At 42.4% G+C, this 14,723-nt stretch overlaps 1 protein-coding gene across 4 annotated transcripts in view; it reads right to left on the reverse strand.

The window, feature by feature from the left end:
- COL4A4 (collagen type IV alpha 4 chain) overlaps positions 1–14,723 on the reverse strand; it is a 135,198-nt gene that overhangs the window by 78,570 nt on the left and 41,905 nt on the right. For all 4 annotated transcript variants that reach the window (XM_043578010.1, XM_043578009.1, XM_043578011.1 and 1 more), the window contains 6 exons: positions 10,502–10,636; positions 9,670–9,714; positions 8,911–9,027; positions 5,513–5,581; positions 2,553–2,588; positions 219–281 (listed from right to left, as the gene is read on the reverse strand). In XM_043578010.1, the coding sequence (XP_043433945.1) occupies positions 219–281; positions 2,553–2,588; positions 5,513–5,581; positions 8,911–9,027; positions 9,670–9,714; positions 10,502–10,636 (465 nt within the window). The remainder of the gene's footprint in view (positions 1–218; positions 282–2,552; positions 2,589–5,512; positions 5,582–8,910; positions 9,028–9,669; positions 9,715–10,501; positions 10,637–14,723) is intronic.

The following is a 14,723-nucleotide window of genomic DNA, read 5'->3' on the forward strand; positions in this document are numbered from 1 at the left end:
CAAGGCTTCAAGACAAACTCATACTTGGTGGGCGGTGGGTGGGGGGGGGTGGCGTATGCAGATTCATCAAGTGGTAACTTCTCAAACAACCCACCTGTGCCTACCCACCCCGAGGTTTCAATTTGCTTCTTTTTTTTTTTTTTTTTTTTTGGCTTTTGCTTAATTTAAACATACAGGCTGGGTTTTCTAAGGGCCAGAATGAGCAGTGCTGTACTTACTGGTAACCCAGGTTCTCCTGGATGTCCCATTGGGCCCGCTGGTCCTCTTGCACCCCTAGATCCCTAAACACGAGAACAATCAGTGCATTAGTTACTCAGATTCAAAATCATGGGTCACAGTAAGAGCTGCGTGTAATCCAAGGTGGATTAAAAACCTCCAAAGAAATCACAGTCCCGGACACATCTGCCCTATAGCAGGAGCATCTTCACAGCAGCTGACAGGCCATTAAAAGGGTGCAGAGTGGGGCGCCTGGGGGGCTCAGTCGGTTAAGTGTCGGACTTTGGCTCAGGTCATGATCTCGTGGCTTGTGAGCTCGAGCCCCGCATCAGGCTCTGTGCTGACAGCTCGGAGCCTGGAGCCTGGAGCCTGGAGCCTGCTTCGGATTCTGTGTCTCCCTCTCTCTCTGCCCCTCCCCTGCTCACGCTCTGTCTCTATCTCTGTCTCTGTCTCTCTCTCTATCCCAAAAAGAAATAAACGTTAAAAAAAAAAAAGGGCACAGAGTTACATGACAGCAATAGTCTGGCAGGTGTGACCAACTCTTACATTTAGGATTAAGACCCAGAGATCAATCTACTTGTTTATATTTTTTTTTTAGAGTTTTAATTTTTTTTTAACGTTTATTTATTTTTGAGACAGAGAGAGACAGATCATGAATGGGGGAGGGGCAGATAGAGAGGGAGACACAGAATCGGAAGCAGGCTCCAGGCTCTGAGCGGTCAGCCCAGAGCCCAACACGGGGCTCGAACTCATGGACCGTGAGATCGTGACCTGAGCTGAAGTCGGGCTTAACCGACTGAGCCACCCAGGCACCCCTACTTGTTTATAAATAAATCTTGCAATAGCAAAAGTAAAGAACAAAGAAAACTTATTACCAGCTACTCCTAAATTCTATATATGTTATAAAACTGATATATGTCAAGATGCTTTTTAAAACATTCATATTAGCTAATAACAATGAATATTACACTATGACTGTATTTATACTCTTTAATATATTTTTTATACTTTTTTTTTCAACGCTTATTTTTATTTTTGGGACAGAGAGAGACAGAGCATGAACGGGGGAGGGGCAGAGAGAGAGGGAGACACAGAATCGGAAACAGGCTCCAGGCTCTGAGCCATCAGCCCAGAGCCTGACGCGGGGCTCGAACTCCCGGACCGCGAGATCGTGACCTGGCTGAAGTCGGACGCTTAACCGACTGTGCCACCCAGGCGCTCCACTTTAATATATTTTTAAGACATACCCTATCAGAGCAATGTGAATAGAAATGCCCCTGATTCAAGATTAAGGTGATTCAGTCACAATTTTCTGCACCATGTACATGATAGCATAATTCCACACAAATTCACAAGGAAGGGTTACAGCTGTGCATTCCTAGAAGTGTGGGGAGAGGCTCTATTCTCCCACCAACTCTGCCCATGTCAAATTATTTGTGAGCATGCAAGAAATCCCTGTCTCCAGGAGGATGAACTGGTATTTATTTTAACGGCAACATGAAGGTATCTCATTGATTACGTCAAACTGAGCCCGAAGGGTTATGAGGAAAGTAATGTGGGAAAGCAAGCCCGTCTACAGCCGAAAGTTGCCAAGCAAAATAAGAGGTTAATCCTTCAGAGGCATAATTGCTGTCAATCTTAATCTTGTGAACACTGATTGATTAACTGCAAAAAAATAATACAATCATTAATTTACAACTTCAGGAAGATAGGGGCGCCTGGGTGGCTCGGTTAAGCCTCTGACTTCAGCTTAGGTCATGATCTCACGATCCGTGAGTTCAAGCCCCACATCGGGCTATGTGCCGACAGCTCGGAGCCTGGAGCCCGTTTCGGATTCTGTGTCTCCTTCTCTCTCTGCCCCTCCCCTGCTCATGCTCTGTCTCTCTCTGTCTCAAAAATAAATAAAAACATTTTGAAAAATTAAAAAAAAAAACTTCAGGAAGATAAAGATGGGGCAAAAAATTAAATGCAATACACAGTTACTGATTCAGCAGGCAGAATGGTATAAAGCAAAGTCGTTTCCACCAACTATTAAGTGAATGTATGCACCTGAGTAAGGCCAAATGACCACTAAAAAACAGAAGACGAAGGTAAGCAGCAGCTTGTGGAGACTCCAGGACCGTTAGTTCACGGGCCTGGGACCTGCATGGTCACACAGGGGCACATGCCTGATATAACACTCTGCTGTCACCACCATGAAATTCTTAATAATTTTTGAACAGGGGATCAAAGCTCTCATTTTGCCCGGTGGGTTCTGCAAATTTTGCAGCCGGTCCTGCTAGGATACAAACAGTGTGGGAAGCAATAGAAGCAAACGGCCTGCTGGGGAGACTTACCGGCAAGCCAGGAGGTCCTGGGTCCCCTCTGTCACCCTGCAATAGTAACGATGCATTGCTTTAGAAGAGAGGCACCATTTTCCCCAAACACATGTGATGCAAAGGGAGGAGAACACACAGGAATTATTTGGACTTTCTGTGCAGCCTGTTCAATTTTTCAGCGTGGACAAGACAACCGTGGAGGGCTCCACCCAGGGAACTTTCTGTGTCCATTCCCAGGCCTGGAATTGTGCTTTGATTCAGCCAAAACCAGACAAAGACTGCTGGAGTCATTATGACACAGAGTCAAGATGAGATTTTCATCTTTCCATTTACAATCTTAATTCTCAACTCAATGGTCCCATTTCATCACAGTTTAACAGTCTCTGGTGTAACTGCCAGAACTTGCCTCTTATAATGGACACCCTGCTCCTTTTTATCACCCTATCGGGATGGAAAGGGAATTCATGTGGAAATTCTCTCACACCTGCCTCTTGGTGGATCAACAGCTTAGTGGCTCTGCCCTGAGACTACACACTTTAAAAATGCAAAGAGTATATTTTATTGAATATAGCTTTTTTAATGCAAAATATATTATAAAGTATACATAAGATAACAGTTAACATTTTGGCCAATTTTAAGGGTACAGTTCTGTGGCATTAGGTGTATTCACACTGTTGTGTAATCGTCTCTAGAACTTTTCGTCTTGCCCGATGGAAACTGTAGCCGTTCAATACGTTCCCCTCCCCCGGCTCCTGGCAGGCACCATTCATTCTACTCTTGGTCTCTGTGAATCTGACTACTCTAGGAACCTCACTATAAGTGGAACCATACATTGTTTGTCCTTTTATGACTGGCTTATTTCACTTAGCCTAATGACCTCAGGGTTCATTCCCCCTTGTAGCATGTGTCAGAATTCCTGTCCTTTTTAAGGCTGAATAATACTGCATTGTATGTAGAGATCACATTCCGTTTATCCAGCCATCCAACGATGGGCCATTGGATTGCTTCCACCTTCTGGCTGTCATGAGTAATGCTGCTAGGGTGGGTGTACAAGCATCTGTTTGAGTCCCTGCTTTCATTTCGCTTGGGTATATACCTGGAAATGCAATTGCTGGATCACAAGGTAATTCTACATTTCAATTTTTTGAGGAGCCCTCGTACTATTTTCCAGAGCAGCTACACATTTTCCATTCCCACCAGCCATACAGAAGAGTTCCACTTCTCCCCATAATAGTCAACACTTAAGATTTTCTGGGTTTTTTTAATGTTTTATTTATTTTCAAGAGTGAGAGAAGGACGGGGGGGAGGGGGAGGACAGAGGATCCAAAGCAGGCTCTGCGTTGACAGCAGAGAGCCCGATGTGGGGCTTGAACTCATGAACTGTGAGCTCATGACCAAAGCCGAGGTTGGATGCTTCATCAACTGAGCCACCCAGGCACTTCAGGGTTTCTTTTTGTTTTTTTTCTTACTTTTTAAACAACCATCCAAATGGCTGTGAAGTGGCTATGGGATCTTAAAAGTATTGTTTTGGGGCGCCTGGGAGGCTCAGTCGGTTAAGAGTCCGACTTCGGCTTGGGTCATGATCTCACAGTTCGTGGGTTCCAGCCCCGCGTCGGGGTGTGTGCTGACAGCGCAGAGCCTGGAGCCTGCTTTGGATTCTGTGTCTCCCTCTGTCTCTCTCTGCCCTTCCCCTGCTCTCTCTCTCTCTCTCTCTGTTTATAAATAAACATTAAAAATGTTTATAAATAAACATTAAAAATGTTTATTTATAAACATTGCATTATAATGTTTATAAATTTATAAACATTGCATTATAATGTTTATAAATTTATAAACATTAAAAATGTTTATAAATTTATAAACATTAAAACAATTTTTTAAATTATTACAATAGATCATCAGTGCTGAGAAGACAGCAGGGCAGACAGTAATTTCATTTACCTTCACAAAGAAAAGGAAAATGAGGCTCAGAGAGTTTGAGGGGATGCTCAAGATCACAGTGGTAGGAAAGGAAAAGTTTATTCCTTCCTGGTGCCTAGAGTGACCCTCCTCTTGCTGCTAAGTTTCTTAACATATCATTTAAGCTATAAACAAAAGCATAGTTGTTGCCGTGTATAGGCTCAGAGGCTACAAACGAATAATGTGACCTCACTAAAGGAATCAGCATTCAGGTGTTGCCCATCCTGGGTGGCATGAAACTCAGGGTCTAATAGAAGAAATTTAAGTTTTACCTAAATGTCGTAGAATATTCTGAAGAGAAATGACCATGTCTTGGAAATGAACTGTATTTTCCTTCTTGACTTGTGTCTACTGATCTGCTTAACTCATGCATGGTACTCATATTGGAGATATAGATGGTCATTCAAGAGTTTATTTCTGAAAGGTTGTATATCATTGTGTATGGAAACACAAAAGCATTTAATTTACCAAGGATAGTGCTGTAAAGTTTCCATAATTTTCAAGTTCAAGAGCAGTGATTCCTTTTATACCAGATAGCAGGTATTAACATTACAATATTTTCACTACAAATAAATCAGTGCTTCTCAACTAGGGTGACCTTTCCTCCCAGGGCGCACTTGGTAATATCTGGAGATATTATTTAGTTGGAGGGATGCTACTGGCATCTAATGGGTAGAGGCCAGAGATGCCGTTCAGCATCTTAGAATGCACGCAGTCAACACCCACAAGGAATGGTTATGTGGCGCCAGATGCCAGCAGTGCTAAGATTGAGAAACCCGGAAATAAGTGTCTCTGCTGCACTGTGCAAGAACGATTGGGAGGTACTGGAATTTTATAGCCTGAGCAATTAAAGGTAAGTGTCTTCACACAAGAAGTATGATGCCATCTACAGAGTCAGGGTAATGATTAAAAACAGTGTGCTTGGGGACATTTCAAAAGAGATATGTCCATGTGTTTCCTGGATGGGTTTACTTAGCGGAAAAATAGTATTTTAAACTCACTATGATCATAAAACTTACCGGAATGCCTTTAATGGCACCTAAAATGAACACAGAATTTCCTTTTTCTCCATTTTCCCCAGGAAGGCCCTGAAAATAAAATATTCACTTAGGAGGGGGAAAAATCATATTACCGTTGTAGTATTTTCTTTTGTTATGAAATATTACTCACCAGTAAAATACCATTATGGTCATGTTTCACTAGAGGACATTTCTTCATTATTGCTATCATCCTAAGGTTCTCATACATATTTATTCAAAATTCAGTTAAGATCAATTAAAGAATCTCCAAAGAGAGTATCTATTAATATATTTATATTATACATATATCTTATAAATATATAATATATATAGGCTACATATTATATAATAATATACATAGCCATTTACTAATTATTCAGCAGGAAAATTTCATTTTCCCTCAGACATAATAATGCAAATATATACTTCTTACAAGTAAACAATTTTGCAATTGTCAGTTAATAATTTAGGCCCTAGAAATAGTTTCTTAACAACTGATTTTATCCATTTTAGTTGTCATATTCAAAACAGGGCCTCTGTAACTTTGTAAGATTAACTTTAAAAAACAGAAAATCTTCCTTTTAGAAGGTTTCTGTAGGTAGCTGCAAGTTTATGTAGAGTATTTTTAAAAAGTGAATGAAAAAATTCAATGTATTCTCTTTTCCCAAAGTTTTCCTACTGAATATCTTGATATATCTTAATTTGGTAAACACATAAGAATTCTACCATTTATCAAGCTCCTACAAAGGATGTGCAGATTTCAAAGTTAATCCCTCCTAGAAAAGTCCTGACCTCGCTTCCAGTGGGAGAAACTTCAGGCTTTTGCGGTAAGTTACAGCAACCGTCTTCCCTGAGCATCCAATTGGCCTATACAGACAGTCCCTGCTTCACACAGTTTCAACAGGCACGAATTTTAGTTCCACAGTTAAGTTCAACAGCACCAGTCCTCCAATGAAAGGGTTCAAATTTCAGTTACCACCTCATATTGACTGACTAACTGCACGTTGACCGAGTAGTAGCAAATTGCAGCTACCTCATTGGTCCACAGATACCTATAAGTAACAGGTGCGAATCATGATCCCTGGTCCCATCGTCCCTTTCAGTCTGTCAGTGATTGGTCACTGTACACCTGTTAGCATGCACGGGCATGTGCTCTTGTGCACACACGCACACACACACACACACACACACACACATACACACACACCAGCCAAGTGTGTATTTGTGATGCCTCCTTATCTTCCAGTGATGAACCCAAATGACATTTCATGAAAACAGCCCGTTGGAAGAGGCCATTGGCCATCAAAGATGAAAGTGAAGTGAGCAAATGAAAAATGATAAAGCTACAGAGAAATTCCAACAGAACGTAAGTAGAGTTAGAGAAGAAACAACTGAATGATCGTGGGAATGTGGACACTCTTGAGCCAGAGGGACTCCAGAGGGATCAACACTAAAAAGGGAAATGGCTGAGACAAAAAGGTTGAAGATTTCCCAAGGAAATGGCACAGGCAGAAGACCCTAGTGGTGACGGGACTCTTCAATACAGTTCACAGCACCAGAAGCTGATCCAAATGCAGGAGAGAGTAGGACAACTCACCAAAGCACAGAAAATGTATTCACTTTATATCATAGGTTACATAAGGAGAGGAAGGCCCCGTTCAAAATACTCTTGGTAGTTTTTACAAAGAACTGAAACACTTCCATTTTCAATGTGTACATTTTAAATGACAATATACTAAATCAGTATTTGTTTTTTAAAATTTTCCTTGTGTACTCGTAACTAACATTAAGAGAGTTTTTAGTATCTTAACAAGACACGTTGAAAGCCAGAGAACAACTGTCATTTTTCCCCCTTGGATGTTAAGGTTGCTTTATGTGGTGTCAGCGTGCACAGCCATTCTTAACATCTCACACCACTGGGCCAAGTGAGGACGGACTACAAATGAAATGGGTCAAAGGTAAGAAAGTTGCTTTGCAAAACCACTATTACGACATGCTTCTGTACTGTGGTCACTACACATGCTCTGTGAAAGCCAAAATCAAAAATTCCTCTTCTGAACGTTCATGGACACTCAACAGAATGGGGTTTGACCATCTGAAGATCTTAAGAAACATGCATTCACAAGACTGAACTTACACCTTTGAAAACAAAGGGTGATTGAGAAGCGTAACTATGGAAGACGGTTGTTGTTCTCACTTGGAACTAAAGAAAGATGTGAATATGGAAATTGGTTATGAGTTCTGTATTCTACTCAGTTCCCCTAGAATTGGGAGGAAATGGAAAACTCGTGAACAGAAAGCAGGATGACTACAGTGGTGATAACAAAACTTTTAAGAAGGAATCTTGGGAAATGGTATTTATAGGGAAGTGGAAATGCTGAAAAAGTCACAGAAAATCAGTTTTGAAAGGGCAAATCATCTCCTATCTTTATGTGAGAAGAAGGAAAAGAGAGAGAAAGAGAATATCAGGGGGATAAGAGGAAAGAGCAGTGCTTGCTAAAGTTATGTTTAAATAAAAGTCCAAATTTTAAAAATAAAAAAAGAATACCTAAAAGCAGTAAAGTTCCCTCAAGTGCTGGATATTGTCAACTGTTTCTGAACATCCATTCCAAACACCTTCCATTTATCTTATCGCATTATGGGGATGAGAAAGCTAAAACTACATTTCCCAGACTGCTTTGCAGCTGGGATGTGACTTAGGGTCCATCCAGGCAATGTACTTATGAGATATGAAAGGCAGAAGTGAAGAAGACATCCTCTTCCTGGTACTGTTGTTACTGCCAAGCAGGAAAGGTTAGACGCTTGAGTGTTTGTTTGCTGGTGTCTCGACATGGGGTGGGAGGCAGTGGTTATGTCCAGGAGCAGCCTCCTGTCTCGTGGATCTCAGCTAAGTGTGAGCCTTTGAAATCATAGTCTTGCAGTGGCCCCTGCGTTCCACTCCTCCAGTCTTTCCAATACATGCCAAATTTCCTATATTGAATTCCTTCCTGATGGAAATACCTAGAGGGTTTATGAATCTGCAGCGGACCCTGAAGGATAAACAATACAAGTTTTGCTAACTGACCTCCCTGCTCCTTCCCTTACTATCCATTCTCTGTCCAGCAGCCTGCAGCATCTTAACGGAACATCAATCAGCTCATACTGCTTCCTTCCTTATAATCCTCCAGTGCCTTCCCATGGCATGGAAAAGAAAATCCAGCCTCCCCCCCGCAGTCTTCTAGGCCCAAGAGCTCTACGTCCTGCACACCTCTCCGTGCTCATCCTCCATTAACCCCCATCTGTTCGCCATGCTCCGGGCACACTTGTACTAATTCTGTTTCTTGAGCACATCAAGCATGTGCCCACTGTAGAGCCCTTCACTTAAGATTCCCTTTAGGATGAGCTGTGGGAGGTCTTACTGGGGGGCCTCTTAGGCCAGGAACTCCTCTTTCTCCTGGAAGCCCTGTATCACCTCTCGAGCCATTGTACCCATGCATGCCAGGCTTGCCCCTGGATCCAGGAGGCCCCGGGTGCCCCTGTAAAAAACAAGATTGTAAGTGAAGTGTCTCTGCAAGAATACTGCAACACAAAGTTTACACAATGTGGGTACCCAAATTAAGGCATTTGTGACTCACGTGTTATTTAATTTGTAAAAACTTCCTTCCCACCCACAAGTACTGTGTAGCAGAGTAAAAATATATAGACACATTTTAATACAGCCCAGTTGAAATTAATTTAGTTTAGAATATTCTAAGAAATTTAGGAGAGCACCTTCCTTAAAATCTTTGCAAATACTCTCTAATGGATTATAAAGCTTCTGAAATAACTTCCTTCCTTCATTTCATTTCCATATTAGAAATGAAAGTTTTAAGCCCACTTCTACTGTCAAAACTAACCAGCAAGTAAAAACTCGCATTGTGAGTATACATTTATTTCCAGAATACGGCAGGTATATATAGCTTATATTGTGGAATGTTTTTCTCGAATCTGTTTGAAAACCTTACTTTTCAAGTAAAGTCTTTTAGTCCCAAAGTTATTACACAAAACTGGAATGCAAGCGCCTTTCCTTGTACTATCAAAAGAAAATAAAGAAGAGTTTGCCATATAAATATGTGTGATTTTAAGGGTTTTGATGAGCTCTTTTAAAAAAAAAATGGAGAAAATTTGGGGATACGTACAGGTATGCCATCCAAACCTGGAAATCCAGGAACACCAGTTGGACCCTAAAATCCCAGAAAACAAAACAAAGATATAAGAGGTATCAAAGCATTAGATTAACATATGGATTTACTTGAAAACATAAATAATGACATAATTTTTTAAAAGACTCTTAGCAGTCATTGTCACTTATTTTTTTGCATTAATGAATTTAAATGCCAACAATTAAAAAAACAACCTTTTGTACTTTTCTTTTTGTACTTAGGAAGCCAACTTAGCACCATCAATTCAAAGAAAATGTTCAATACCCTATAAGCCGGAAATTCAACTTCCCGGAGTCTGTCTATCCTAGAGAAATAAACTATTAAATGCAAGTGCAGGCGATTTACAGGATTGTTTCTGCACACTAGCATGACACAAAGTTGGGACAGGACCTCAAATTTACATCAACCGGGAATAAACCATAGTTTTATCTATATTAAGACATACTGTGCAGTATTTTTAAGAAAATAAGTTTGATCTACACAAATTGATAAGGAATGACCTGTAAGCCATATGGCTGAGTACAACAAAGAAAAGCTTAGCACAACAAATATGTCATTTACGTTTTTAAAAAGCCAGGAAAGAATACAACCCTTCATTGGGTGCACTCGGGTATTTAAGTGCATAGAGAAGTCTAGAAAGGCATGCTCCTCTGGAAAGGAGTCAGGGAATGAGGGCTGATTATGGAAGAGGAGTTCAAACTTAATTTATTATTAGGTGCTAGTAGACAGTACTTGTGATTATAAAAAACCTGGCACAGTAGTGCCAGTAAGCGGTTAGTAAGAGTCCCTCACTTAAGAGAAGGCTTACCTTATCACCTTTGTCACCGGCTGCTCCAGGAGGGCCGCTGTCACCTCTCATCCCTTTCTCTCCTGGAATTCCAATGGGTCCTGGCAGTCCCAGGGGTCCAATAGGACCCTGTGGCCCTGGGAGTCCTGGTTGACCCTAAGAAGGAAGGTTTAAAAGGCAGAGGGATGGTTGATTTTTAAGTAGCATTTTCCAACACAAACACATGTTCACGTGAGCTAACAGAAGACTGGAATACTACAGTTTGAGCAAATTCTAACAATAAAAGGACAAATGATCGATTAATTACAAAAATAAGAAAGAGGAACATTGCCTTTTTCTATCTGAATTTAAGCCATACAATACATTTTAAGTATTCCATGTGTACACACACACACACACACACACACACACACATACACAAACTAATCATAGTTCTTGTACTATTTTTATTCTGTCAGTGACAGTTATAAATCTTGAGCTTTTTAGCAAAGCAAGCAACTTGCAAAACAAAGCAAGAAAAGAAATCAAAGTCTCATTACCATTGTGTTAGTGGCACAAATTAAGAGTGGAGAAATCTAGGGGCGCCTGGGTGGCGCAGTCGGTTAAGCGTCCGACTTCAGCCAGGTCACGATCTCGCGGTCTGTGAGTTCGAGCCCCGCGTCGGCCTCTGGGCTGATGGCTCAGAGCCTGGAGCCTGTTTCCGACTCTGTGTCTCCCTCTCTCTCTGCCCCTCCCCCGTTCATGCTCTGTCTCTCTCTGTCCCAAAAATAAATAAACGTTGAAAAAAAATTTTTAAAAAAAGAGTGGAGAAATCTGCCAGATCTTTTTGAAAATTTCATATGGTGAATGATTGTTCTGCCCCTTTAGTGAAAAACCTTTCTTCTTTTAGCCTCTTTTACCTAATATCTATTCTTAATTTGGAAGGAGGCTGTCCATGTCAACTTATATTTACGCAATCTGCCTTTCCATGAATGAAAAGGTCGCCTCTTATTTTAGGTGAAGATGTTTCGTGATCTCAGCTCTTCCCCCTGAACCCACAGTGGGAACATTTCCAGTACAAAGATGAGAAACCTTCTCCCTTGTTGCCTGTCCCCCATTGCATTTAGATGACCTGATGCACTGAATGGACATTGAGTCACCGCCCACTAGAAGCAGTTGTGAGGCTCACAGCTCTTTGATCTGGAGTAGGAAGACTGACCTTGGAGGACCGCATGCGCTGCCCCCCACCCCCATGATATTGCTCCCTTCTCTGTCCCAGGCCCCCTTGTCTCTCTCCATAGTCCCTACACCCATGGTTCTCCCTAGGACTGAAATTGTAAATATCATGGGTTCGAATAGCCCCACTTATATGTCTCAGCACAGACTTTTCTAACTTTAACTTCCAGATGGACGAGCATATCCAGATGCCTCCTTGTCACCTTCCTGGATATAATGGTACCTCCGGCTTAAAAGAACAAAAAAATCTGAAATGGAATTCTTGCCTTTCCCCCAAAATGCAATCCTCTTTCAACCTTCCCCAACTACCTTATTAAATCCCGGCCAGAATCCTGGAGTCATCCTTGACAGTCTTCTTTCTGTCACACCTACACTGAATCTATGATTAACGGTTATCATTTCACTTCCAAAACAGATCTGGAACTCACTTCTTCACAGTCCCGCTGTCTGCCACCAGAGAGCTCCCAAATTGCTCTCTTGCTTCCTCTTCCCTTCCCCCATGCCTCTCTCCACAGCACAACCAGAGTGACACGGAAACAGAAATCAGACCGTGGCGCTGCCCCACTTTTTAAAAACCTTCCTTGCCTTCCCACTGCCTGTAAAGTAAGCCTTGGACTCCCTCCAGACTTTCTAGGGTATGGCCCTAATTACCTGGCACCCCACACTCATGACTTCCCAGCCAGCCCTGCGGCTCTTCCTTGGCTTGGCTTTCCCTCTGGACTGCTCCTTCTCTACATTTCCACAGGACTTGGATCTCCCCTAAACTACCACCTCCTTAGCAGCCTTCCTTGACCCCCTAGCCCTCCCCCTCACCTAGCCCAGTCGAGGAGGATCTCCAGTCCACTGCCGCCCTCATTAGCCTGTCCGTTTCATTCTTGGCCTCTTAGCATTTCATATTTTTCAACTCTTTGCCCATCCATTTATTGTTCACCTTTCCAGGTAGACATTAACGCTGTGAGGGCAGGGATATTTGCTCACCAGTTAAATCTCCCACCCACCATCTACCACAGCCTTTGGCTTAGGAAATCCCTTCACCAAGCTCCCAGCCTGACCACCCAGCCGCTTTGGACACATTCTACCTGGGCCCTGTACGGTTAGGAAAGTGACCTTTGGACTCTGAAAAAGGCAATTCTATCAACCACATCTTTATGACATATAAAATGATTTTCTATATGCAAACTTATTTACTTTTTATAAAATAGCCAATGTACAAGAACAGTGAGGCTATATGAACTTAAGAATCTGAAATCATAATTTCTAAGTGACACTTCTAGCCTCATCATTCAATCTCTGTCTATAATTTGATGTGGGCAGAGAATATCTTAGATTCATATTTTTTAAAATTTTTTTTCAACATTTATTTATTTTTTTTTTGGGACAGAGAGAGACAGAGCATGAACAGGGGAGGGGCAGAGAGAGAGGGAGACACAGAATCAGAAACAGGCTCCAGGCTCTGAGCCATCAGCCCAGAGCCTGACGCGGGGCTCAAACTCACGGACCGTGATATCGTGACCTGGCTGAAGTCGGACGCTTAACCGACTGCACCACCCAGGTGCCCCAGATTCATATTTTTAAAATTTTTATTATTTATTTTGAGAGAGAGAGAGTGCAAGCAGGGGAGGGACAGAGAGGGGGGTGGGGGGAGAGAGAATCCCAAGCAGGCTCCTCACTGTCAGTGCAGAGCCCGACATGGGGCTTGAACTCATCGAACTCATGAACCTTGAGCTCACGACCTGAGCCAAAGTCAGACACTTAATCGACTGAGCCACCCAGGCACTGAATTTTTTTTTTTATTGGTGCAGAAAGGTGATTTTATTAAAGCACGGGGACAGAACCCGTGACAGGAAGAGCGGCCCATGTGGTTTTTTAAAAAACTGACTTTACAATCTGAAGACAATACCCTTACAATAGGTAAAAAGAAGCTTTATAATGAGAAGCTTACAACAAGGTTTTCACTGATGCAAGATGATCTGCCTGCACAACACCACGCACTGTGGTGTCCAAGGCGTGCAGCCATGTTGTCTAACATTTTAGAGCCCATGCTGTATTTTATTAGTTTGGAAACACTCTCAGTATTCACTTGAAGTCAGGATTTTCACCTGAAATTTCTTGTGCTTCTTCAAATTTTTCCCCAGATTTAAGGAAAATCATGTTGTAGCCCCTTGCCCCACCAAACATGCTCATGCATTCAATGAGCAAGAAAGTCTTGATATGCAGAGAGAAAAGTTGAATGGATTTCAGGAGACATCTGCTCAGATCAGATCTCAAACCTCTGGACAATTTTGAATTATTGCTGCTGAACTCCAAGCGTGAGTAGGGCCACATATAAGAATATAGGACGTCCCCTCGGATGTGTGGGGACCAGGAGAAAATATATTTTAGAGGGCCTCATCTACTTAAAAATTGAGTCACCTGAAATCTGTGTCAGCACTATTCTGCTGACCCTGCGATCCCATGAACGGAATCCCACAAGCTGGCAAGGCTGGACCAGGGTCCAGCCATGTGGTCCCAGACCAGCCCATAAGCATGAACCCCTGAGCTCCTCATGAGGTAAGCCCCACAGGGGATAAAGGATCCAAGCGCACCCTGTTGGAACAACTTTCGAGGCCCAAGATGGAGCCCCTCCCCCTGCCCGGGTTCCACGTCAGCAAAAGGAAGCAGATAACTTTTGGGTCCCTGTAAATGCTCATGTGGACCAGACACCCACTACCTCAGTCAGCCAATCCCCACACCCAAGCCAACTCCAGGGTCTCTACTTATTTCCCTGCTTTCTATTCTTTTTCCATTGTTCTTCCTTTTCCTTATCCTTCATCCCATAAAAGCTTCCTGTCTTCTGCCCCATTTTGCAGTTCTCTGGATCCTTGGGAAGGACTGCCCGCTTCATGAAGTGTTAAATAAAGTTTGTTTCTATCACCTAAACTGGCTTCTTTAATCATTTTTAACAACCTCAAAGGAAGAAACACACTGTGGGACCCAGCCAGTCCTGGTCTACCTGTGGGGTACCACCTTGGACGATGCTGCTGGCCTT

Source organism: Prionailurus bengalensis, chromosome C1, assembly GCF_016509475.1.
Source record: "Prionailurus bengalensis isolate Pbe53 chromosome C1, Fcat_Pben_1.1_paternal_pri, whole genome shotgun sequence".
NCBI lineage: Eukaryota > Metazoa > Chordata > Mammalia > Carnivora > Felidae > Prionailurus > Prionailurus bengalensis.